Source organism: Nerophis lumbriciformis, linkage group LG32, assembly GCF_033978685.3.
Source record: "Nerophis lumbriciformis linkage group LG32, RoL_Nlum_v2.1, whole genome shotgun sequence".
Lineage (NCBI taxonomy): Eukaryota > Metazoa > Chordata > Actinopteri > Syngnathiformes > Syngnathidae > Nerophis > Nerophis lumbriciformis.
In genome coordinates, this window is record NC_084579.2 from 26,970,036 (window position 1) to 26,997,672 (window position 27,637).

The 27,637-nt window shown below is 39.7% G+C and overlaps 1 protein-coding gene across 3 annotated transcripts in view; it reads right to left on the minus strand.

The window, feature by feature from the left end:
* Positions 1 to 20,105: 20,105 nt before the first annotated feature.
* hook3 (hook microtubule-tethering protein 3) overlaps positions 20,106 to 27,637 on the minus strand; it is a 52,788-nt gene continuing 45,256 nt past the window's right edge. The window contains exons 23-24 of one of the 3 annotated variants that reach the window (XM_061927412.1): positions 25,774 to 25,910; positions 20,106 to 22,304 (exon numbers count right to left, since the gene is read on the minus strand). In XM_061927412.1, the coding sequence (XP_061783396.1) occupies positions 22,289 to 22,304; positions 25,774 to 25,910 (153 nt within the window). In that variant the 3' untranslated portion in view covers positions 20,106 to 22,288. Of the gene's footprint in view, positions 22,305 to 23,283; positions 25,911 to 27,637 lie in introns of those variants that run through there. The other 2 variants (XM_061927413.2, XM_061927414.2) reach the window with 2 other exon arrangements.

Genomic DNA, 27,637 nt, shown 5'->3' on the forward strand with positions numbered 1-27,637 from the left:
TAAATATTACATTTCAACAATTCTGTCAATGAAGATTTGCATCAGCGTGCAACACATGGTCATTTTGATATTAGTCTAATACAGCTAATATAGACACTTACATCATGTGTTGCCTTCATTTTAACACTTATATAAGGCTTTACCATTTTTGTGGCTCCAGACAGATTTTATTTATTTTTGTTCCAATATGGCTCTTTCAACATTTTGGGTTGCCGACCCCTGGTTTAGCCGATCAAATGACAAAGCTCACATGCATGGTGTCCTTTTTGAAGACATTACTACAACATACTCTGCATCTCTTGTTTACGCTTGCATCGCCGGTAGGTACATGGAGTTTAACTTTATAACTTTGTTTTTGTCCAAGATGTTACCTGCTAAATGCGCTCTTTTGATCGTAAAATAAGTCCTTTTGTTATGCTAATGAGCTGTAATTTGGGATAACATCCAAAATGGACACATTCCTATTTGTTTACATATGTCATGGATGGATGGATGGATGTGTTTTAAAGTAGCATCTCAGTCTAGAAGTATGTTTTCTGCACAATTGTATATTTTATTGTTGCGCATATGTATATATTGATTGTACTGCTTGTCTTATTTCAGGTTTCACCCTCACGAATGTCATTAAACCTGCTGACTCATCAGTCTTCAGAGTCATCAGACATGCACCACTAACGGCACTGAATAGTAAGTAAAATTATGAGACCACCATCATAAAGTCCTGAGAATAAAGCTAAATTTAAATACAAGTTGTAATCATATATTAAATTAGGCCCTCCTGTAGCCTATAATTTATCCAGGTGTATCATTATTATCTCCGCCAGCAGGTTATGTATTTGCTGGGGTTTGTATATTAGTAAGGTAGCAAGTTAGTCAGTTTTTTTCTTTTCTCAGTGTCTTTTCTGTGTTTTTTGCCCTAATTAATTTCCAACAGGTCAAAAAATAAATAAATCAACGGACAAACGTGGCGCAGACAAGTTTGGACTCATTTTAAAATATGTTGCTTGTTTGAATAAACATCTAGCACAGGATTAGGGAACCTATGGCTCTAGAGCCAGATGTGGCTCTTTTGATGACTGCATCTGGCTCTCAGATGTATCTTACCACGATAAGTAATTAATAATTCCGCTGATAATCACAGTGTTAAAAATAACCACATATCAACCAGACTACAAAGCCATCAGCAAAACCATGCAGCACCAGAAGTTGCATTAATGGTAAGAAGTATTTTATTTATTATTGGTTAGCTTCAGAATAACAATGTTATTAAAAATAATAAGAAACTTATTATACTCTAAAAATGTTGGTCTAACTTAAAAATGCACGCATTTAGTTGTATTCAGTGTTAATATTTTTTATACGGCTCTTACGGAAATACATTTTAAAATATTTGGCTTTCATGGCTCTCTCAGCCAAAAAGATTCCCGACCCCTGGTCTAGCAGATAGTATTTCTGAAGCTACCATTTGCGAGAATACGAGGCTTTTAAATGCCGACTTGTTGTCATCCGTGGATAGTTTGAGATATGCTATGACTACGTTTACAGCTGACTTTTTACATTGCAAGTAAAATGTGATCTTAATTAGACTCCAGTATAAACGGGCACAGGATTCAATGTGGCCCTAATGTGGCCTCGACGTCACTTGCATGCGCAGTTCGATAACGTTCAAACAAAGGAAGTTGACCGGATACCGTCAATGAACAAGGAAGTTGCTACTACTACTACTACTTCTACTACTTTGCAAAATAAAAGTTGCCACACCTTAAAAATTTGCGTTATTTACGTGAAAATAAATTAAAGTAATATAATGTATGAATGGGTATATTGTATATAGTGTAATATATTTGGTACGTGTAGACTGCAATTTGACTCAAGTAAACACCAAAATGTTATATGTTACATTGAAAATATAGAACATTACACATGGCGCTCAAAAATCTATCAAAATGTTTTTATACGACTTTGGTAACCTATGAAGCCGCACCGCTTGATGGATTGTACTGTGCTTCAACATACAAGTATTATTATGGTTTGTGTATAAGGAAAGACATTATCTGGCGTTTTGTTTCGCAATATTATGCAAAAGCAACTTTTCTTACCTTCCGGTACCTGCTGATCTGTATTTGGGATCTGCATAAATCCTGAAAAATTGCGTGCATCCGCCTTTAAAGTCCGCTATAGTCGATAAGTTTCTTCTATTTCTCTTGTTATGGGACATTCATCCTCCGCGGTTGCCATTTCTAATATAAAGTAGTGTAAAGTTCTTACTAATTGCCATGAAAGCGCTAAAACATACCGGTATAGTGAGTTTACATTATTCACCCAAGTTATTAGAGTTCCGGTCGGACGGTTTTTCACGGGACACATTTCCGGCGTTGTTATTGCATTCGTGAGCCACGGATGAGGAGATGCTGCTTTGTTATTGATTTAAGTAAAGTCTGAATGGCATTAAAACAGTTAGCTCCATCTTTTGACACTTCTTCCACTCCCGTCCTTGCACGCTACACCGCTACAACAAAGATGACGGGGAGAAGACGCCATCCTAGTCACTGCTGTTGTGTCCTTGGGCAAGACACTTTACCCACCTGCTCCCAGTGCCACCCACACTGGTTTAAATGTAACTTAGATATTGGGTTTCACTATGTAAAGCGCTTTGAGTCACTAAAGAAAAAGCGCTATATAAATATAATTCATTTCACACACTTCACTGTCCGTGTGTTCGGGCTCAAAAATCTAAGGTTCTGGATGGTAATTGTTCCCAATGTAATCATTGTTGGCTCTCAAAAAGTCTGCTTGATTGGCATTGTTGTTGATGGGGAAGGGATCTGTGGTTCCCAGCGCGACATCACGTGATCACGTGACTGGCTTCTCTCTATTGGTACTTTAAACAGGACATGTTGTCTCCTTCTGTAGACCGTTCTATGGTCATTTCAATAACTCATAAAAAGTGCAGTAACAATTTATTAAAAATGACTATATATTGATTTTTTCCCCCCACTTTAAACAAGTCAATCTTTTAAAACTACAGCACCCGGAAATATACATATCAAATATGAAATCTTGTGGTATTTCCAGTCGGAGTGAGAAGAAAAATGAGAGGCTGTTGAGGAAACGTGGCAGCGGTTGTCTTCACTGTATTTATATTTGTCCCCGTCTGCCTGTGGTGTCTTTATGCTCTCAATAACTGTCTGTCACTGTCTTTTTTCGCCGTCTGATGAATGTGATGATCCTCTGTGGCTGACACACATTTTGGAATTGACACAAACTGTAAAAAAAACAAAAAAAAAACGTTGGGAGGTTTGTATACCGCGGCTTGGAAGGTTTAATGTTTTTTTTATGAAGCGGTGGTCTGGTTTGGGAGCAACTGAACCAACGATGCAACTGAAATCTTAATTGACGACTCTGATTCTGTAGGGAAAAAGTTCTAAAAATGTATATTCAGAGTTTCCGCAGGTCATTAAAAAACATTAAGTCATTGAATGGATTTTGCGAAAATCAAGACCTTAAATGGCATTTAAAGGCATTAAGTACTAGGGTTGTACGGTATACCGGTATTTGTGTAGTACCGCGATACTAATGAATCATTTTCGGTACTATACCGCCTCTGAAAAGTACCGGTCTGCAGAAAGTAAGCAGATATTAACAGTAAATGAACAAGTAGATTAATAGTTCATTTTCTACCACTTGTCCTTAATAATTTTGACAAAATAATGTATGTTACTGCATATGTCAGCAGACTAAATTAGGAACCTTTGTTTGTTTACTTACTAATAAAAGACAAGTTGTCTTGTATGTTCACTATTTTATTTGAGGACAAACTTGCAATAAGAAACATACAGTATGTTTATTGTACTGTAAGATTTTTGGTTAAAATAAAGCCAATAATGCAATTTTGTATGGTCCCCTTTATTTAGAAAAGTATCGAAATACATTTGTACTACACTAATACAGACTGTAGAATAGTAACGCCTGCCATTTATTCAATGCAACCCAGCAGATATCAACACAAAATCAGACGAACTGAACTTGCAGGCAAAAAAACATAAATAAATGTTATAGCAGTTTCAACCTGTAGCCGGGTGGAAATTCCACATGAGATTGCTTCTCTGCTTGTTGTATTTTGTCACTGATAAATGCCTTTGCCAGTGTATGTGCAGCAAATTGCTTTCTGCAGGTTCACCACCAGGTGAGAAAAGGCACATCAGGTACAGGTAGACCTTAGCTTGGTCGTCTGGCAATAACAAACCCCACATTTAACATACCACAAAACAGACTAACCCTGCTTAATTACTTACTTGTTACCTGCTGTGTTAAGATTGGTAGATCTGAAATGTGGTTGGGCAATATGTATGGATAGGTACCGTTTACCTTTGAACCGATCCGGTACCAGTTCCCAGTATCTGGTCATCGATACCAATACTCAACATTATACTTTGTACTTTAGTATGTGTTCATGTGGTAATAAATGTTAACTATTTAATGATAAAATGTATTTATTTTTATTTAACATTTAACACTGAGCTGCTATATCTTGGTTTCCTACACTTATGACAGCTTTCAAGGATGAACTGAGATCAAAGTTGGAAAAGTATCGGTACAGGTACGAAAACATTGGTATCGGGGCAACACTATTAAGTACGATGTCAAGCGGCATTAAACATGATTCATACAATTGTTATTGGCAACAAAAAGACAACAAAACAAACAGTTTTTCCAATTGTGGGTAAAAAAAACACTTCAAGATGATGAATATTTCTTGAAGCGCAATTTTTAAAAACAAATATTAACAGTCCTTTTTATTTTGATGTTTGTTTACCTATTTAGGATATTTACCGGTAAGTTATACACCAGTGGTTTCCAAACTACGGCCCGGCAGCGTCTAAAACCCGGCCCGCGGGAAGTTTCAAGGTTTTTTTTATAATTTGTCCTTTCTAATCTATTTTCTACTGCTTGTTACTATCGGGATCACCTAGCCGCTAAGAAAATTTTTTTCAAAAAAATGCATTTTCCCATCGATAACGTGACATCATTGTGCTCGCGCCACAGTGTTGGGCGAGCGTGCGTCAAGTGCGCACTCTTTTAGTCAATTAGTGCGTGAGGAATATATATATATATATATATATATATATATATATATATATATATAAATAACATTTTTTCAACCCAATGCGGCCCCCGAGTCAAAAAGTTTGGGGACCCCTGTTATACACCTTCCAATTACAATAGTAAAAAATACTACAATAATGATGAATACTTTTGTGTTTGAAAGGGTTACTTGTATTGTTATTACTATATATATTATGATTACATTAGTGCATAATTCGTCTTTGTAACATTACCACTGTCAAATGCTTACAATTTTATCCCTACAAGGTTATGCTTTTGACTGCATACAATAAATATCTGCAGTAGGAGATGGGCATTAAAATCCTTAATAAGTGGACCAAAGCCATGGTTGGCTAACTGCAGGTCACATCCAGGGATGGGTATCGTTTACATTTTAACCGATACCAAATTGGTACTTTAAAAACAGTGCTGGTGCCCAAACTAGTACTTAAAAAATGGAAAGCATGTTATTTCTTTGGCTTTTTATTTTTTATGAAATTTTGTGACTTTCAAGTTGAACAGACTGGTAATTGAAAAACTTCAATGATATAAAATACACAATAAATAAGTAATACATTTAAAAATAAGAAATAGAACCTACAACAAATTGTCATGATTATTGCAGCAATACAGAACACAAAAAGATGACTTATTTAAAGGGGACCTATCATGCAAAACCAACTTTTCTTACCAATTGGTAACTGTTTCGTGTATTTGGGATCTGTATAAGTCCTGAAAATGTTAAATGAAACCTTAGAGGCATGGCGGAGATATTTTTAAACTACCTTCATACTTTCTCCAAACGAGGAAAACAAGGGTTCGAAATTTTCCGCAATTAGTGACGTGGTTCCCATTTGTGACATCAGCACTCCATATATGGTAAAGTTTTACCTGCAGAGCACTGCGCAAGTCCACCATTGTAGTCCAACATTGTAGTCAATAAGTTCCTTATTGTTCTCTATGCTCTTGTTGTGGGGCTTACTGGCTCGTACATGTACATGAATCCTCCGCTGTTCCCTTTTCTAATGCAAAGTAGTGTATATTTCTAACTTAGGAGGCGCTAAAAACTACAACATGGCTGACGGGGAGAAGACGCAGTCGAATTGGAGGCACATAAATCAGATGCACCTACAAAACGATGCATCCTGAAGAGACTATCTGAAAGCGGCTGTAAAACATTAATCCATGCAAACATTTGACCAAAGAACCACCATTATATGTTATATAGACCACAAAGAAGTGTTTTGTAGAGAGAAAAAATTACCCCTTTTATGATCTAACACAGTTATTCTCAAACTGTGGTACGTGTGCCATTAGTGGTATGCCAAATAATCACTTTTTTAAGTGCAGTGTTTTATTATCTTTATTCAAACAGTGTTACTGTTCAATATGTGTGTACTGTTACAGTGACCAAAAATATTAAATATACCTTGTTAAATAAAACATGTGCCTTGTTTTTCATGAATATTTAGGCCTACTACTGTACTGTTTTATAATATTAGTCATTATGGTGGTACTTGGAGTGTTTTCTGAGGTGGGATTTGGGAGAAAAAAAAATTGATTGATTGAAAACCACTGTTTTAACAAATCTACACAAACATGTTTTTACTCACACAAACGATTCGCAAGTATAAAAACAATTTTCTGCAAGTAAAAACACTTTGGAAGTAAAAAAAAACTATTTTCTTCAAATACAAAACAATTTGCATGGATATAAAATGTATTCAATTCACAATATTATTTTCAAGTACAAATACACTTTTCTTGAATGAAAAAAACGATTTGCAAGTACAAAAACAACATTCTTCAATTAAAAAACTACTACAGGGATACACATTTTCTTCAATTAAAAAATGATTTGCAAGTATAAAAACAATTTGCTTAAATAAATTTAAAAAATTCTCAAATATAAAAATAATTTTCTACAATTAAAAAAAATAAACAATTCACAAGTATAAAAATAATTTTCTTCAAGTTAAAACTTTTGGCACTAATATTCCACTTTTGGCATAATTTGTAATTCACTCGGGTGATCTGGGTGGACTATAGGTGGGTTGCATATGACGTCATATTCGTTTTTCTTCTTCGTGGCTTAATTGACACGATGGTCAAGCAGCTTTAGCGTAGCATCATAACAAGTGAGAGTGAGTGTAGAGTTTGAGCAGAAAATGCCATATTGCTGTTCTGTTCTCGGGTGTTCCAATCATTCAGATAGAGAAATAGAAAATAGCTTTAATAGAGTCTCCAAAGAAGTGGTTCATAACGGTAATTATGTCCGGGTGAAAAAGGAAAGTGCGTAAAAGGAAATGTCTCTTATAAATATCATTTTTATCATCTTGTGGAATACAATCAGACAATTGTTGCGTCTGCAGCGATAACTTTGTAAAATTTTGTTTGAACATTTATTTTGTTTGAGAAACTTTCTGTGATGCAATCAAGCGTATTCTATTTTATATTAGTAGTATTTGAGAGCAGAACTAAACATACAGAAATGACAAGAGATCGCATTAGTTTGTGTTCTTTTATGTCAGCTATGCCTAAATATAACTACAAATACCTGCTTGTATAAATAAACTAACGTCATGGTAAGTCCTAGTAGTAAGTATTGGGATTGTTGGTCCAACCCACCGTATCTCCGTTGTCAATTTTCATAACAGAAACTAAAAGCTTAGTTGTTATTGTGCAGTAAAGCCAAGTGCTTTATTCAACATAGACAACCACATTATAGCGTCTTTGGCGATATTTGTTAGCATCAAGAAAATATCATTAACAGTATTGATAAAGAATACATCTCTCATAGGTTCAGCAGCCTATACTGGATCTTGATATAGCTAGCAAAGATTCATGCTGAACAACAGGGACATTTATACCTAAATAACAGAGGTGGGACCAAGTCATTGTTTTGCAAGTCACAAGTAAGTCTCAAGTCTTTGCCCTCAAGTCCGAGTCAAGTCCCGAGTCAAGACAGGCAAGCCCCGAGTCAAGTCCAAAGTCAAGACTGGAAAGTCTCAAGTCAAGTCCTAAGTCCTGCATTTTGAGTTTCGAGTCCTTTCAAGTCCTTTTAACCACAGACTAATATATTAACACAGATTGTGTATGCTTTTCAAACGCTGTATTTATTTATTAAAACAAGTGCATTTTAAATTGCAGGAAAGAAAATTGTGCTGACATTGCACTTTATAATAGCACTATTAACCAGTCATTTTAAACATTAACTCATTCCTTTACAGAACAAACACATTGAAAAATAAAGTGCAAATGTACTTATTTGTACAAAAGTGTTAACATTGAAAAAACATGACATATACGTGAACATAACAAAAAAGTTGTACTTTTTATATGTCAGGGCCCTATGCTGCATTGCATTTGCAAAAGACCAAATTAGCCAAGAGTCTGTCAGTCATTTGTGCACGATGGGGGCGTAGTATGATGCCACCATGGCTGAAAACTCGCTCCACTGGAGCACTGGAGGCAGGCACTGCCAAGACTCTCATGGCCACTCGGAACAGTGAAGGAAGAGTCTTCATGTTCAATGCCCAGAACAAAAGGGGGAGAGAGTTTTTTTGGGTTGGTGCACTACTTGTAAGTGTATCTTGTGTTTTTTATGTTGATTTAATAAAAAAAAATTTAAAAAAATATTTCTTGTGCGGCCCGATACCAATCGATCCACGGACCAGGCCCGGTGGTTGGGGACCACTGAGGTAAACAACCAACAGTATGTCAGAAAGCTAGCTAAAACGGTACACATATTCATAATATAGTATACATTTTAACTGACCTTTATTTTACTATTTTTGTCTTTTTTAGGTGGCTAAAATACGCGGTGCTGCTGACCGCCGTCTAACGTTACGTGTGATATATTGACTAACGTAACCCTGCTTAAAAAAAATCACTGAACAAAAAGTATGAATAAGGTAGTGAACTGCAACAGATTCCCGTGTTTGCAATAACGTTATAACGTTAGCAGTGAGTTTACAGCCTCACTGATTTAACTACACAGCAAATAAAAGTCACGTTACTTAGCCAATAAACGTTATCTTACATTCAAAACTTACCGTTCTTTGTGCAACTTCAAATGCCGGACGAAGTTGGAAGTTGTTGCCTCTCCATCAGTAATTTTCGAACCGCATGTGTTGCATACTGCAAACCGTTTTGTGTTGACCACCTCGTAATTTTTATACCCAAACGAAATTATTTTAGGTATCATTTTTTGTTCACTGGCGTGTGGTTTGGACATGTCTTCTTCGTTGGTTGTCCTGCAATTTGATTGGATGAATGCTGTGTGATGAAAACAAAGTAGATCTAATTTGATTGGCTGTTGTACTGAGACCACACCAGCTGACACACGCAACGCTGATAGACAAGTACACAATGAAAAATACGGAGCGCTCCCGAATAACTTTTTCATCTTTGGGTTTTGGGGAAAGTAGCAAGTCATGTCAAGTCATGTCAATTCAAAAGGCTCAAGTCCAAGTGAAGTCACAAGTCATTGATGTTAAAGTCTAAGTCGAGTTGCAAGTCTTTTTACATTTTGTCAAGTCGAGTCTAAAGTCATCAAATTCATGACTCGAGTCTGACTCGAGTCCAAGTCATGTGACTCGAGTCCACACCTCTGCTAAATAATGAGACAAAATAGAAACTTCACACCATAAAAACAACTGCAGACATGAAATGTAGATGAGACTGATATTTGTAGCAGGAAATCAACTGCAAACAAACGTATCCTTTTTCTCATCAGCATCACGATCACAGCAGCACGACACTCGTTATGTCAATCAAAGTAAGTAAGTCCAACTTTGTCTTTCACGGATGTATGTTTAATTTGTGGACCCCTCGGATGTAAAGACATGATGTGGTTGGCAATCTTGCTTCTCTGAATACCGAGTGTCAAGTGAAGTGAGCACGATGATGTCACGTTATCGATGGGAAAATACCTTTTTAGACAATATGATTTGCCTGAGCAGCTAGGAAAGAGAGTGACTGTCACGGCGTGGTTGCAGCTTGCTGCGAGGTTTGTTTCCCCGGGATGCAAACGGACTACTCTGGACAAGGCGTGCAGGTAAAAACATGATTTAATTATCCAACTAACGAAACAAAGGCAAGCGTGCCAATCGCACGCGGAAGTTAAGGCAAAAACGTAGGGCAGGAAACATACACGACTTACGTGGCAAGGCATGAGGCAAACAAATGACGCCAGACTGAGAGTGGAGAGCAAGGTGACTAAATAGCTCTCTGATTAGTGGTTGACCGCAGCTGAGCGTGGGACCACTAACTAGAGGCAGGTGAAAATAATAAGTAGCTATGGTAACCAAACCAAACTCAGGTGTCAAACAGGAACTAAAAAGAGTCCAAATCTAACAGAACATAACAAAAACATGATCCGGACCACGGATCATGACAGTAACAAGCGGTAGAATATGCATATGAAATGACAGATTTAAAAATAAAGAACAAAAACTTCGGACTTCCCACGCGCCGGATTTTGGACGTTGGCAGAGCGGCCGTAGTTTGGTGACCTGTCACGCCAAATTTCTTCCCCCTACAAACCCCCCCCCATTTACTTCCGGGGTCATTTCCTCTTACGTCAATGACAGTGACAGATCAATCAATCAATCAATCTTTATTTATATAGCCCTAAATCACAAGTGTCTCAAAGGGCTGCACAAGCCACAACGACATCCTCGGTACAAAGCCCACATACGGGCAAGGAAAAACTCACCCCAGTGGGACGTCGATGTGAATGACTATGAGAAACCTTGGAGAGGACCGCATATGTGGGTAACCCCCCCCCTCTAGGGGAGACCGAAAGCAATGGATGTCGAGTGGGTCTGACATAATATTGTGAGAGTCCAGTCCATAGTGGATCCAACATAATAGTAGTAAGAGTCCAGTCCATAGTGGGGCCAGCAGGACACCATCCCGAGCGGAGACGGGTCAGCAGCGCAGAGATGTTCCCAGCCGATGCACAGGCGAGCGGTCCACCCCGGGTCCCGACTCTGGACAGCCAGCACTTCATCCATGGCCACCGGACCTGTGCCCCCCCCCCTCAAGGAAAAGGGGAGCAGAGGAGAAAAGAAAAGAAACGGCAGATCAACTGGTCCAACAGGGGGGCTATTTAAAGGCTAGAGTATACAAATGAGTTTTAAGATGGGACTTAAATGCTTCTACTGAGGTAGCATCTCTAATTGTTACCGGGAGGGCATTCCATAGTACTGGAGCCCGAATAGAAAACGCTCTATAGCCCGCAGACTTTTTTTGGGCTCTGGGAATCACTAATAAGCCGGAGTTCTTTGAACGCAGATTTCTTGCCGGGACATATGGTACAATGCAATCGACAAGATAGGACGGAGCTAGACCGTGTAGTATTTTATACGTAAGTAGTAAAACCTTAAAGTCACTTCTTAAGTGCACAGGAAGCCAGTGCAGGTGAGCCAGTATAGGCGTAATATGATCAAACTTTCTTGTTCTTGTCAAAAGTCTAGCAGCCGCATTTTGTACCAACTGTAATTTTTTAATGCTAGACATAGGGAGACCCGAAAATAATACGTTACAGTAGTCGAGACGAGACGTAACGAACGCATGAATAATGATCTCAGTGTCGCTAGTGGATAAAATAGAACGAATTTTAGCGATATTACGGAGATGAAAGAAGGCCGTTTTAGTAACACTCTTAATGTGTGATTCAAACGAGAGAGTTGGGTCGAAGATAATACCCAGATTCTTTACTGATTCGCCTTGTGTAATTGTTTGGTTGTCAAATGTTAAGGTGGTATTATTAAATAAATGTCGGTGTTTAGCAGGACCGATAATCAGCATTTCCGTTTTCTTGGCGTTGAGTTGCAAGAAGTTAGCGGACATCCATTGTTTAATTTCATTAAGACACGCCTCCAGCTGACTACAATCCGGCGTGTTGGTCAGCTTTAGGGGCATGTAGAGTTGGGTGTCATCAGCATAACAATGAAAGCTAACACCGTATTTGCGTATGATGTCGCCTAGCGGCAGCATGTAAATACTAAAGAGTGCAGGGCCAAGAACCGAACCCTGAGGAACTCCGCACGTTACCTTAACATAGTCCGAGGTCACATTATTATGGGAGACGCATTGCATCCTGTCAGTAAGATAAGAGTTAAACCACGACAAAGCTAAGTCTGACATACCAATACGTGTTTTGATACGCTCTAATAAAATATTATGATCGACGGTATCGAAAGCAGCGCTAAGATCAAGAAGCAGCAACATAGATGACGCATCAGAATCCATCGACAGATAACACTTCGGCTTTGACTGCCCGTCGCTGGAAGGATACTTGTTTTTTATTTTTATATAATATAGCGTTAACAAAACGTCTGTATTAATTAACTTGAGGATATTCCTGACTGCACATTTGACGGAGAATTAAACGATTTTTGATTCGTTTTCCACGGGTCAACACTACTTCAGGGTTAATTTTTCTTTCAGACGGATGGGTTTTAGGTTGATATTGTTGGCAAACACGATTTACTGAGATTCACTCTAACTTCGAGTAAGAACATACCTTTACTGTATGCGGCTGGTCCGTGGTAGCCCAATATTGAGACGTGAGTAGGAGCAGTTTTTAGCAAATAATAACAATAATTGCCAACAACCCCGATAATAACCCTGACATGACTTTGAATTCTCTACAATTATAAACTTTGCCCTCCGTGTCAAGTCACTTTCCGTAATGAGCCAATTATCAGTTGACGTAAGTAAGAGGAAATGACGTAAGAGGAAATGACCCCGGAAGTAAATGGGGGGGGGATTTGTAGGGGGAAGAAATTTGGCGTGACAGACCCCTGGTATAGATTCACTGCATCCCATTTAAGTATTTTTTTCATGATCGCTAGTAGATTTGTCTCTAAACCTTTCAAAATACACCCAAATCTGCACTGATGCAGTTAAATAAACAGTAAGTTCATGGGACCCTAGACCAGTGGTTCTTAACCTGGGTTCGATCGAACCCTAGGGGTTCGGCGTAGTCTCCGCCACGGAGATAAAGACACATCTGACTTATCGTGTAAATAAAAACTTCTCCCTATCGGCGTATTATGGATGACCCCCAAACAATGTTCCCTCTAATTTTCCATCTGATTTGCAGGTTGTTTGATTGATCGATTGAAACTTTTACTAGTAGATTGCAAAGGAAGAGAATACATTATATGAAACGGTACAGTTTACACAGTACAGTACATATTCCGTACAATTGACCACTAAATGGTAACACCCCAATAAGTTTTCAAACTTGTTTAAGTTGGGGTTCACTTCAATCAATTAATGGTAATGTGTGTAAGGTGTGTAATTTGTTGTGAGTTCATGCACTGTGTTGGTTTTGTTCTTTGAAGAAGGTGATGTTCATGCACGGTTCATTTTGTGCACCAGTAAATAAAACATGACTTTTTCTTGAATTTGAAAAAACAAAACATTTTATTTTTCACTAAAGAAGGGTTCGGTGAATGCGCATATGAAACTGGTTGGGTTCGGTATCTCCAACAAGGTTAAGAACCACTGCCCTAGACCAGTGTTTTTCAACCTTTTTTGAGCCAAGGCACATTTTTTGCGTTGAAAAAATGCGGAGGCACACCACCAGCAGACATCATTAAAAAACAAAACTCAGTTGACAGTAAAAAGTCGTTGTCGCAATTGTTGGATAGACTTTAAACCATAACCAAGCATGCATGACTATAGCTCTTATCTCAAAGTAGGTGTACTGTCACCAGCTGTCACATCACCCCCTGACTTATTTGGACTTTTTTGCGGTTTTCCTGTGCTCCTATTTTGGTGGCTTTTTCTCTTTTTTTGGTATTTTCCTGTAGCAGTTTCATGTCTTCCTTTGAGCGATATTTCCCGCATCTACTTTGTTTTAGCAATCAGGAATATTTCATTTGTTTTTATCCTTCTTTGTGGGGACATTGATTGTCATGTCATGTTCGGATTTCCATTGTGGACGCCATCTTTGCTCCACAGTAAGTCTTTGCTGTCGTCCAGCATTCTGTTTTTAATTACTTTGTAGCCAGTTCAGTCTTAGTTTGGTTCTGCATAGCCTTCCCTAAGCTTCAATGCCTTTTCTTAGGGGTACTCACCTTTTGTTTATTTTTGGTATAAGCATTAGACACCTTTTTACCTGCACGCTGCCTCCCGCTGTTTCCAACATCTACAAAGCAATTAGCTACCTGCTGCCACCTACTGATATGGAAGAGTATTACACGGTTACTCCGCCGAGATCTAGACAGCACCGACACCCAACACATCATTTGCAGACTATAATTACTGTTTTGCAAAAAATATTTTTAACCCAAATAGGTGAAATTAGATAATCTCCCGCGGCACACCAGACTATCTCACGGCACACTAGTGTGCCGCGGCACAGTGGTTGAAAAACACTGCCCAAGCCCATCGCCTGAAACCCAGAAGTGCCTCTAGGTCACGTGAGGACGGCGTGGCGCAGTGGAAGAGTGGCCGTGCGCGACTCGAGGGTCCCTGGTTCAATCCCCACCTAGTACCAACCTCGTCATGTCCGTTGTGTCCTGAGCAAGACACTTCACCCTTGCTCCTGATGGCTGCTGGTTAGCGCCTTGCATGGCAGCTCCCTCCATCAGTGTGTGAATGTGTGTGTGAATGGGTAAATGTGGAAGTAGTGTCAAAGCGCTTTGAGTACCTTGAAGGTAGAAAAGCGCTATACAAGTACAACCCATTTATTTATTATCATTTATGACAACCCACCAATTAGGAAAAAAGTGGGATATTATTGGCAAAAGTTTTAACTTGAAGACTATTGTTTTTATACTTGAAATTAGTTTTTTTTAACATTCAAATTTTTTTTAATTGAAAATTGTTTTTATGCTTGCAAATCGTTTGTTTCAGTTTGTCAGTAATTTCACTCCATACCGGAGTGTTCTTGAACGCAACCTTGCTTGCCATTATCTCATTGGTGCATAATGAGGACGTTCTGTGTTATTGTGGCTAACTTGCTACTGGCTAGCCTAACGCTGTGGTCGGCAACCTTTTATTTGAGCCCGTTTCCCACCAAATAAAACCCACAGACTGTTTGAACCCTAAAATGACGATAACACCACTTGTAGATGACAACACATAGGGGGTGTGACCTACATGTCACAAGGTGTAGGTGACGAACCCCAAGATGCAGAGAAGGCAGGCTTTGTGTGGGAAAACATAATTTAATGTCCAAAATAAATGTAAAACACAAACCAGGAACGAGGAATAGCCAAACTGAAAACAGAAAAACTGGAAACAAGGAGCTAGGAGACAGCAAACTGTAAATAGCAATTAGGAGCAGCTTTCCGCAAACAAAGAAATCGAGAGGTATCAGCGACAATACTCCAGCACAGACTGAATGGCAAGGCAGGTTTAAATAGTAGCTGGCTGATTGACACCAGGTGTGGCCAGGTGCCAATCAGCCGCAGCTGAGGGGAAGCAGCACTTAGGGAGACAAGCAGGAAACAACCAAAAATAAAAGCGCTGACAGGAAATAAAGACAAACAGAGGAAAAACTAAAACATAACCAAACTGTTAGGGACAAGCCTGACACTACATTTCTATTTAGAAAATATTAAAATGTTTTATTTTTGTATTACAAGATCAAAACGACTTCCGGACGGCTTCGAAGCGATTCTGGACCACCATCCACCGCCTCAGGAAGGGGAAGCAGTGCACTACCAACACCGTGTATGGTGCGGATGGTGTTCTGCTGACCTCGACTGCGGAAGTTGTGGATCGGTGGAGGGAATACTTCGAAGACCTCCTCAATCCCACCAACACGTCTTCCTATGAGGAAGCAGTGCCTGAGGAATCTGTGGTGGGCTCTCCTATTTCTGGGGCTGAGGTTGCTGAGGTAGTTAAAAAGCTCCTCGGTGGCAAGGCCCCGGGGGTGGATGAGATCCGCCCGGAGTTCCTTAAGGCTCTGGATGCTGTAGGGCTGTCTTGGTTGACAAGACTCTGCAGCATCGCGTGGACATCGGGGGCAGTGCCTCTGGATTGGCAGACCGGGGTGGTGGTTCCTCTCTTTAAAAAGGGGAACCGGAGGGTGTGTTCTAACTATCGTGGGATCACACTCCTCAGCCTTCCCGGTAAGGTCTATTCAGGTGTACTGGAGAAGAGGCTACGCCGGATAGTCGAACCTCGGATTCAGGAGGAACAGTGTGGTTTTCGTCCTGGTCGTGGAACTGTGGACCAGCTCTATACTCTCGGCAGGGTCCTTGAGGGTGCATGGGAGTTTGCCCAACCAGTCTACATGTGCTTTGTGGACTTGGAGAAGGCATTCGACCGTGTCCCTCGGGAAGTCCTGTGGGGAGTGCTCAGAGAGTATGGGGTTTCGGACTGTCTGATTGTGGCGGTCCGCTCCCTGTATGATCAGTGTCAGAGCTTGGTTCGCATTGCCGGCAGTAAGTCGGACACGTTTCCGGTGAGGGTTGGACTCCGCCAAGGCTGCCCTTTGTCACCGATTCTGTTCATAACTTTTATGGACAGAATTTCTAGGCGCAGTCAAGGCGTTGAGGGGATCCGGTTTGGTGGCTGCAGGATTAGGTCTCTGCTTTTTGCAGATGATTTGGTCCTGATGGCTTCATCTGGCCAGGATCTTCAGCTCTCACTGGATCGGTTCGCAGCTGAGTGTGAAGCGACTGGGATGAGAATCAGCACCTCCAAGTCCGAGTCCATGGTTCTCGCCCGGAAAAGGGTGGAGTGCCATCTCCGGGTTGGGGAGGAGATCTTGCCCCAAGTGGAGGAGTTCAAGTACCTCGGAGTCTTGTTCACGAGTGAGGGAAGAGTGGATCGTGAGATCGACAGGCGGATCGGTGCGGCGTCTTCAGTAATGCGGACGCTGTATCGATCCGTTGTGGTGAAGAAGGAGCTGAGCCGGAAGGCAAAGCTCTCAATTTACCGGTCGATCTACGTTCCCATCCTCACCTATGGTCATGAGCTTTGGGTTATGACCGAAAGGACAAGATCACGGGTACAAGCGGCCGAAATGAGTTTCCTCCGCCGGGTGGCGGGGCTCTCCCTTAGAGATAGGGTGAGAAGCTCTGTCATCCGGGGGGAGCTCAAAGTAAAGCCGCTGCTCCTCCGCATCGAGAGGAGCCAGATGAGGTGGTTCGGGCATCTGGTCAGGATGCCACCCGAGCGCCTCCCTAAGGAGGTGTTTAAGGCATGTCCGACCGGTAGGAGGCCACGAGGAAGACCCAGGACACGTTGGGAAGACTATGTCTCCCGGCTGGCCTGGGAACGCCTCGGGATCCCCCGGGAGGAGCTGGACGAAGTGGCTGGGGAGAGGGAAGTCTGGGCTTCCCTGCTTAGGCTGCTGCCCCCGCGACCCGACCTCGGATAAGCGGAAGAAGATGGATGGATGGATGGATGAAGATCAAACTCTCCGAATAACAATTGTTACATTAAAATAAACCAGGTAAATACAATAAAATACATTTAAATTAAATAGTCATTATTTTTTGACATTTCGTTCCAAAGGAAGCTGTCACGCCAAATTTCTTCCCCCTACAAACCCCCCCCCCCATTTACTTCCGGGGTCATTTCCTCTTACGTCATTGACAGCGATCGATAACACTTCGGCTTTGACACAGGACAGCAGCACACACAATATTGTAGTGAAATGGTTTCAACAATAATGTTGATTTAAAGTACAGACATTTAACAGTATTATATATTAATTCATATTAGTGAAATGGTTTCAACAATAATGTTGATTTAAAGTACAGACATTTAACAGTATTATATATTAATTAATATTTTTTGCACGTTACCACGAAGACAGAAGTTCCCAGCAGCGGCCCTAACACTCCGCCTGGAATTTTTCGAAGCCTGCTGGTGTTTGACATAAGTCCCCTGGGAAAGATAAAGACAAATGTCATTCAGTGACACCACCATTTTCAGGAGATTTGGATTCTATCGATCGCTGTCAATGACGTAAAATGAAATGACCCTGGAAGTAAGGGGGGGTGGGGGGTTGTAGGGGTAAGAAATTTGGCATGACAGAGCCAGTGCAGGCATGAAAGAACCCAGTCTCACTAGCACCCCTAGTGGTAGGGAGCACTGATCTCAGACAGCAAATCGATTCGATCTGCAAATCAATAATATTAACACATAATGAAAGTAATTATGATGTAGTGTGTGTGCAGTAGGGGCAAAATAATATGATCTCTGACAAATATCCAGCTAATAGAGAGGCCAACATGTCCAGAAAATAAAGGAAATAGTACCGTATTTTTTGGACTATAAGTCGCAGTTTTTTTCATAGTTTGGCCGGGCTCCAGTGCGATTTATATATGTTTTTTTCCTTCTTTATTATGCATTTTCAGCAGGTGCAACTTATACTCCGGTGCGACTTATACTCCGAAAAATACGGTAAATCCCATTCAAAGTCTACAGACCACAGCTGTGCCACATTAGCGCCTCTAGTGGTAGGGACCATTACTGTTTTTTTCGGGACGCTACATCACTTACAACTAGAAGAGGCAATTCCTGAAGGAATTGCGTGTGAATGCTCCAATGTTGACGTTGAACTGAAATCCTGGAATCTTTTTAAAATAATTGTTGAAGTAGACCACACAATTCCCAAACAGGCTGAATATTTTGAAGTTGAAACTGTTTGAATCAGATGAAAAATGTGGGAGTTGTGGAACTTTGAAAAATGTCCTATAGATTTCAAGGGGAATTTCCCCAAAATTTGGGAATTTCAGGAAAAGCAGGTATTTTTTAAGAAAATGGTAAAAAACTTGAAAGATCTGAATGAGTTGAAATGGTTGGTGTTGGAATTTTTCAAATCAGTCAAGAAATGTTGAAGTAGTAACAGTTGTAATTGATAAATGATATTAAGGAATTCCTAGAATTTCGGGAAAACCGGCAATTTTTACAGTTTGAATTTTTTTTTTTTTTTTTTGTCCTGATTAAGAGGAATGTTTGAAAGGTGGAACGGTCGAAGTGGGTTGAAAAATGTGGTTAGAGTAGTCGCCAGAAAATAAGGGCCAAAAAAGGGTTTGAAAAACAGGAATTCTGGGAATTCCTGGAATTTTTTTGGAACTTATATAATAGTTTGAAAGTCCAGTGTTGAAGGTGGAATGGTTTTAATCGGTTGAAAAATGTGGAAATGGTGGAAGTTTGAAAAATGGCCAATTCATTTTGAATGGGAAAAATGTCCTGGAAAACCTGCAATTCTGGGAAATTAAGTCAAGGGAAAGCCCGCGATTCCCGAATAGGCTAAATACCGTAGTTTGAAGTTGGAACGGTTTGAATAGGGTGAAAAATGTGGAAGGTAGAGCGCGCCAAAATGTGCAGAAGAAGTTTAATAGATGAATTTTGGTGTATAAATGCTCCAAAGAAGTGGTCCCCAACCACCGGGCAGCGGCCCGGTACCGGGCCGCACAAGAATTTTTTTTTTTTTTTAAATAAAAAAAAAAAAAAAAAAAAAATCAACATAAAAAACACAAGATACACTTACAATTAGTGCACTAACCCCAAAAACCTCCCTCCCCCATTTACACTCATTCACACAAAAGGGTTGTTTCTTTCTGTTATTAATATTTCTGGTTCCTACATTATATATCAATATAGATCAATACAGTCAGCAGGGATACAGTCCGTAAGCACGCATGATTGTATTTTTTAATGACAAAAAAAATAAAAATAAAAATAAAAATTCAACCCCCCCCGGTCAGTGGGACAAATTTTCAAGCGTTGACCGGTCCGCAGTTACAAAAAGGTTGGGGACCACTGCTCCAAAGCATTCACACAATAATATTACTTGCACAATATGGCTGAGTCGGCATTAATTTACCACCGAAATGAAGCACATTTGGTATCTTTTTTTCGTCCTGGTTACTATCGTCGGTATGAGTTGTGAGGTCATGGGCTTGAGCCCCGGCGTATGCAGGGAGGACTACTGTTAGATTATTAGCACACTGAGAAAAATCTTCAATGAATTATAAATGAATAAATAATAACCACACACATGTAGATTTTCTTATACAAGCTTTATTTACAATGTCATATCCAAGTGTTTACAGTGTCGGAAGCACATATTTTAAACGGAGAAACACTTTTCAGATAGATGCTATCCATCCAAACTATTTTCACTTCCTTTTCCTCAAAGTGGTCAAGGCCTCCTTTATGCTGTGAACACTACAGTATGTACATTGTGTGTTTGTATACAAGCGGTAAAAAAGTTGGCAAATAGGAGGTTAGTTCCAACGTCATTGTCCAAATGAGTAGAAAAACACAGAGCGACACACACACACACACACACACACAAACACACACGCCATGCCTTGTTAATGCAGTGTTGTGTTTCTTCTCTGTACAGTTAAGTAGTTCAGTAACACTATCAGGGACTTATATTTTCTGACGATATTTGCATAATCAAGCACCAATATGTCTCCCTTGTGTGACTCTGAGACAACACAAGGTGCTTAATTTGCGGTGCAAAATTTACACTGACCCCCATGGGTGTGCCCAATTATCAGTCATGAATAATGGACTCATTTTAATACAGTGGAACCTCCAAAGTCGCCTCTCAGTCCAAACCGATGTCAGCAAATCCAGTCAGTGTCTAAACACGTGTGATGATAACCATAGAACCAGAAAAGGCTGCTCAGTGCAAAATGAGCAATACAATTAATGATGTCAATTCCACGCAGATTCATGTTACACTTCTTAAATCAAGTATCAGGCATGTTCAAAGTCTGATTATAGCTTTAAATTTAGGTTTAACCCTGGAACAGATAAATGTCAGTTTTGGAGATTCCACTGAATGAATGTATCCACCTCAATATTGACTGCAAAGTAATTGTTTAATACACTAGTGTCTTTCATTTCCTTCCTAAGAGATAAAACAGTAAATACAAAAAACAATTTAATGGTAAAAATGTGCTTTTCCCGTTAAGATTCAACAATAAACGCCCCTTTTAGGGCCTATATGTTTTTCCTGTAAAAAAAAAAAAAAAAAAAAAAAAGTAAAAAAAAAGTAACCGTTCCACTTTGTGCCGTTCCACTGTTGCATAAGACGATAATTCAACAGTATTTGAATGTCATACGGAACTGTTAAAAGTGGTGATAAAATACTAACACTGCCGCACAAAAGAATAAATAATAAAATATGCACTGCATGAAATAATACACAGTATAAGAATGATGAGTAAAAGAAGTAAAAGCAACTCAATTTTCCTTCTCGGCTTGCATCGCCTTAACCATCTCCGCAAAGGCACTAAAACCGGAGGACTCAACCGCATCACATCAACCAAAAATATTTGCATGTCACCACTTCTTTTTTTAAATGTCAAAAGCCCTGCAAATAAAACCATAAATATGCATTAATAAAGCTACACAAAATGTACAATGCTGCTGCATGATAAAGGTGACCTGTGATCATTTAGTTTTAGGATTATTCTCATAAATTGGGGTTTTCAACATCTTATCATAATCATTAACCTACATGAGCTAATGCAGTTTTATAAGTTTTTTCGACTCTCTCTGTAGCTTACTTTTTAGTTTCATGGACATAAAAACAAGCGAGAGTTGGTGTCCAAGTCATTTGTTCACAGAATACAAACTTAAATAAAAATCCTTAACTTCTTGTAACTTGTATCCTGTATGAAAATGTTCCCATCCTATGTCTATAAAATACAACCTTTTAAGGTGAGGTTAAAGCTTTTTTGTTACATTGTTAACATAACCACAAGCAGTAGAGGGGTACTTAAATACTTGATGGTGTACGACTGCAGTTTTCCTTTTGCAATACTGACATCCATTCCCAACTGAACATGTGGGGAAAAAAACTGTTATTTGAGGTATTCTGTCACTGTGCTGGCCTTTGTAACAGAAAGGTTGTAACAGACCTGATGCAGGTTGGAAGCACAGAAGGTGAGTCCGTGAGGGGGCGCGGATGGAGTTAGGATGAGGATAAACAAACATGGAGAGAACATGAGGGTTTGCTTTTCCAACGTCGCTCTCTGCTGGCACGTATGGGGATTGCAAAGCAGCAGAAGGTTGTTAGTGCCGACGGTGCTGGTGCTGGGGTTACTCGCAGTCAACGCAAAGATATGCAAGCCGGGGTAATTCATGCATCGCGCGCCTCGAGTTCGCCCTGGTTGAGGCCAGCACGGGCCACAGACCGGGCCGGCGGGCCGGGTCATTGGTGTGCCAGTCATGCTGGGATATTGCTGTCAGTGGGGAGTTGAGAACAGGAGATCACGGTCAGAAAGCAGAGGACGTTAGCAGTAACTTGTGGCAAAGCGGATGTCAAATTAAGAGGGTTAATAAGAAAGAACAGGTAAAGACCCACAAACTCTGGGATGACAACGGAGATGATATTCAAATATTCTCAAGATGTACTCCAATATCTTGTATAATGTCATTCCGGAAAATTGGAATTTGAAAGGGGATGGATCAACTCTATATATCCTTCAGTTTGCATGTTCTATTAAACATGTTGGCACCAATATGAGAATCTACAGTACGGGTACACTAAAATACCAACCGGACAATTATGACACATGATGATGTCATATACCGTATTTTCCGCACTATAAGGCGCACCTAAAAACCACAAATTTTCTCAAAAGCTAACAGTGCGCCTTATAACCCGGTGCGCTTTATTACGATTAATTTTCATAAAGTTTCGATCTCGCAACTTCGGTAAACAGCCGCCATCTTTTTTCCCGGTAGAACAGGAAGCGCTTCTTCTTCTACGCAAGCAACCGCCAAGGAAAGCACCCGCCCCCATAGAACAGGAAGCGCTTTAAGCAACCACCCGCCCCCGGAAGAAGAAGAAAAAACGCGCGGATATCACCGTACGTTTCATTTCCTGTTTACATCTGTAAAGACCACAAAATGGCTCCTACAAAGGACAAGGATCCGGTTCATAAAAAGACGCAATCTCTCCATCCGCACACGGATTACTACCGTATTTCACAGCAACTGATATTCCTGTGAACTGCACTGTGGAACGGGAGCACGTACGGTGAATATTCGCACCACAGGGAATGAGAAGTCATCCTTCACTGTGGTTCTAGCTTGCCATGCTAACTTCCACCCATGGTGATATTCAAAAGGAAGACCTTGCCAAAAGAGACCTTTCCAGCCGGCGTCATCATAAAAGCTAACTCGAAGGGATGGATGGATGAAGAAAAGATGAGCGAGTGGTTAAGGGAAGTTTACGCGAAGAGGCCGGGTGGCTTTTTTCACACAGCTCCGAAGGCGAACACACCTTCACTAAGACGGGCAGACAGCTCCGGACGACATACGCCAACATTTGCCAGTGGATCGTAAATGCCTGGGCAGATATTTCGGTCACAACTGTGGTCCGAGCTTTCCGGAAGGCAGGATTCACAGAACAACAGCGACACTGACTCCCGATGACTTCGACGAGACGGAACCGGCCATTTTGGATACCACGCTTGCGCAACTTTTCAATTCGGACACCGAAGACGAAGAATTCGAAGGATTTACGAATGAAGAATAACTTCAGAAGGTGAGCGCTATGTTTATTTTGTGTGTTGTGACATTAACGTTCGAGCAACATTATGTTACTATTGCTCTACACCATTTTGAATTTTACTATGTTTGTGATTGCACATTTGCGTACATTTTGGGACAGAGTTGTTAGAACGCTGGTTTTCAATATATTATTAAAGTTTGACTGAACTATCTGACTGTTTTTTTGACATTCACTTTAGCGCAGCGTTTTTTTGACATTCACTTTAGCGCAGCGTAGGCGCGGCTTATAGTCCGGGGCGGCTTATTGGTGGACAAAATTATGAAATATGTAATTCATAGAAGGTGCGGCTAATAATCCGGTGCGCCTTATAGTGCGGAAAATACGGTATTGCATCCGGATTACAGTGGAACCTCTAAAGTCACACAAGTGTCACAGTTTTTGGCAGAAAAAGAAATGTCTCAATTGTCAGAGTCAGACAATCTTGGCCTTTTTTTGATGTCATCATAGAAAGTTGTACAGCAGAGCTTTCCAAAGTGTGGCCCCGGGGCCATTTTGCATTCCGCAGATAGAGTATGTGGTCATAATTAAATCGAACAAAAAAAATCAACAGTAAAAATGCAAGAAAAAAGTGCAGTAATAATAAGTAATAATGACCTACACCACAAAGCTTGTTCTGCCTTGAAATATAAATAACACAGGCATGTGAAATATCTGCAAAAAACGTGTAAATTCATGTTTTAAAACATTATTTTCACGTCAAAATATCACTTCTGCGTTTTTTTTTAATGAAATATTAAAACAAACCTTTCGTGGGTGAATTATGTAAACCTGCTACGATATTTAGAGAATGGGATCTTTAAAAAAATATGTTGAACACTCGCCTCAGCCGCAGGTACTCGCTGTTCCTCTTGTCTAAACGCCGCACTGCATTGCAGGACAGGGCGCCGAAACAAGCTCGCAAGTTACCATAGTTAGCATCATCCAGCTAGCTTACTTTTTTCTTTTTCCAAGCCACAACGTTGACGTACGTCTACTTTGCTGCTAATCATATTTGGATGATTACAATCCGAACACTATTAATTCCGAACCAGTTGTGGTTACATTTGCATTACTACATTTACTAGTAGCCAGTGAGAAAGTATGTTTTTGACGTAACAGAGGTCACAACACCTGAAGTATATTACCTGAGGGGGCGTGGCTACAGGATAGAGTTGCCAAAAGTGAAATGTTTTCTGAGTTTTTTGCATGCATGTTATTTAATTTACATTACATTTTCAATGAAAATAAAGTAGAAAAACACTAAATATGGTACATGTAAGTGCCAAAAAGACAGCCAAAAAGAGGTTGGTAGATGAGAATAAATCTAAAGGTAAAATATAGTTCAGAAATGCACCGAATTGCAGGAAATGTAGTCTTGATTTTTAAAATGTTCTTGCGGGGCCTGAGTGGCAACACTTTGTGTCGAAATGTTCTTCTTTTTGTTCTTAAAGGACGCTCACATGCCTGATAATGTTTGTTTTTATCATCCACATTCCCCACGCATGCTTCAACTTTTCAGTATGCAGCTTTTAGTGCAATTAGTTTGGACACCCTTGATGTGCAGTGAATTTGAAAAAAAAATGTACTTATAAACATAGAACCAGACATGTACAATAAGAACAATACAATTAACTAAATGTCCATTAAAATGCACATTTGTTTTAGCAAACAGATGCTATATTGAGCAATCAATTGTTGAAAATCATGCACACAGTTAACCCATTTATCCACTTGTATGACTTAGGAGATTGTGCTGTATATGACAAAGTAAACTAAGAGGTTAACATAATACTGGAACAAGATATTTATGCACGAAAAAGGTAAATCAGGGAATTGATTCATCTCCCAGAAGGGTCAGAAGTTGAGTGTTTGAGGCTATTATTAGTCAGACTGTTAAACTACAAGAAGTGGTCTGCCATCATGATTGAGTCGGGTTCAAAAATGTTTGAGTGGAAATAAAAGTGGTGCAAGTCTTGTCTGGCATCTCTACCTTGCAGATCTGACCAAGAAGAAGGGTGGAAAGAAAGAAAATCAATAGAAGTTCAAATCAATGGGAATATATATATGCCTGATGGGCACATAAAGGTACTGCATTGAGGGAAAAGAAGGATTTGAAAGGTCGTTTGGCTGTTGCATGTTTTCTGCCTCTCTACCTTGCGGTAGCTGGCTGCACGTGGCCTGGGTACGTGCGACGTGAACTGGTGGCTTGTCTCTGCCGGGCCAGGAAGGACTGACTGGAATTTGTTTTGGCAAGTCGATCCTCAGCCGCCTTCTTCTGGAACGTCATTCCCTGGGAAAACAATAAGGAAGATGAGCGCTCTACCCAATCAGTAGAAGCCAATTTATTGTTATCGTATACCACAGCGTATTCTCACAATTCGTTATCACCAGCCCAATAATGCTGATGTAGCTAGCGATCTGTTACAGTGGGAAAGTGGGAATTGTATTAGGGCTGGAACGGTTTGGATGGATCTTATAACGGTTTTGTGACATGGTTTTCGGTTTTGATAAAGCAACTTCTAATAACCATCTTGAAGGCAGCTCTCTATTTTATGGCTACTTACATACACTTGTTATGTATTTGTGTAACCCAACCCTTCAACTCCTGAACTGCTGCACACAAAATGGTCAAAATTAAAAAATATTAGTTTTGTAAAAATGACACCAAGTTTTCACCCCACAAGAGGGACTGGGTTGAAATGTATCACAATTCAATACAATCTACAGAACACATGCGATTTAGCCAAATCAGCACTTGTTTAGGGGACTGACAAGCGCACATCTGTTCAATTAGACCCTGTCCTTCTCAAATGGTAAGGAAGGGGTCACATGTGACCGGCATAATGTGCACTACTATTGTAGCCATTAATCCTGACTTCCTCATTTTAAATTACAAAAAAATCAGCACAAATTGTTTTATTAATTCTGGTTTTGTTGGTTAAAGTGTTCTATATATTGTGCTCCGGAGTTAATGTTACTGATCAATTTGAATTTATTTGTTATACTTAAATTTTTCAGCATCAGTTGGTTCAAGTCGGTCAAAAAATTTTTATAGTTTAAATAAGGATTTTTTTTTAAATTGTAGTTTATTATTTGCACTTTTCTGTTAGAGATGACAAAACAATGTTAATAAAGTTATTCTTTGTTGTAAGTTGATCTATATTTCTCTTTTTGTTTTCTTTAATGTTAATAAGGGTACAATGTTATGCAGAGGTGTACTTGGAACAATTTTATAGACAGATGTTTAGGATGATCAAAAGGTCACGGTACAATTTTATTTGATATTATTGTGGCATATGTCAAAAAGAAAAGACTTAAAAATGATATATTGTGTAAAATGAAGTGGCAAGGATGTTTAGGATAAACACACCCACTGTAATTGAACACAAACATAATGCTCGAATGTTCCAATTATATTTATTAGACAAAAAAGTATTTCTAAGTGCAAAGAATAGTGCAGAAACATCCAGCGTTACAAGCAAATATAAACAATTTTTTAGTGTCTTAAAGTGCCAATGTAAACATCCAGTGTAACAAGTGTAAGTAAAACAATAGTTTAGTGTCTTTCAACTTTTACTTTCTGAGAAACAGTGTCCTCTGCAGTGGACATTTTACATATCCGTTTGGAAAATGCAGTTTCTCAGAAAAGTTAACTCACAATTTAACTTTTATTAATTTAAATAACTCACAAATTGATATTTAGCCTCGCTTTCTTTAAATATCATTTCCCTCGTCCAAGTCTGTTTTGGCTTTGGAACGCTCGAGATGAACGTGGCTCCGCCAGAGACGTTATGTTTTTGCCAGAGTTTGTTTGTCTGTTAGAGTTACAGTCCCCGTGTCGTGGTCTAGTTTGAAAGGGACGCGTAACATAAAAGACGGACGCTTCTTGAATAGTTTATTTAAAATAGGAACGTTAGTACAAATTATAGTGTCACTAATACAACGAGTCACAGCAAGATACGCGGGTGCGCGGTGATCAGCTGGGCTAGCAATACAAGAAAGAATTGGAGATATAGA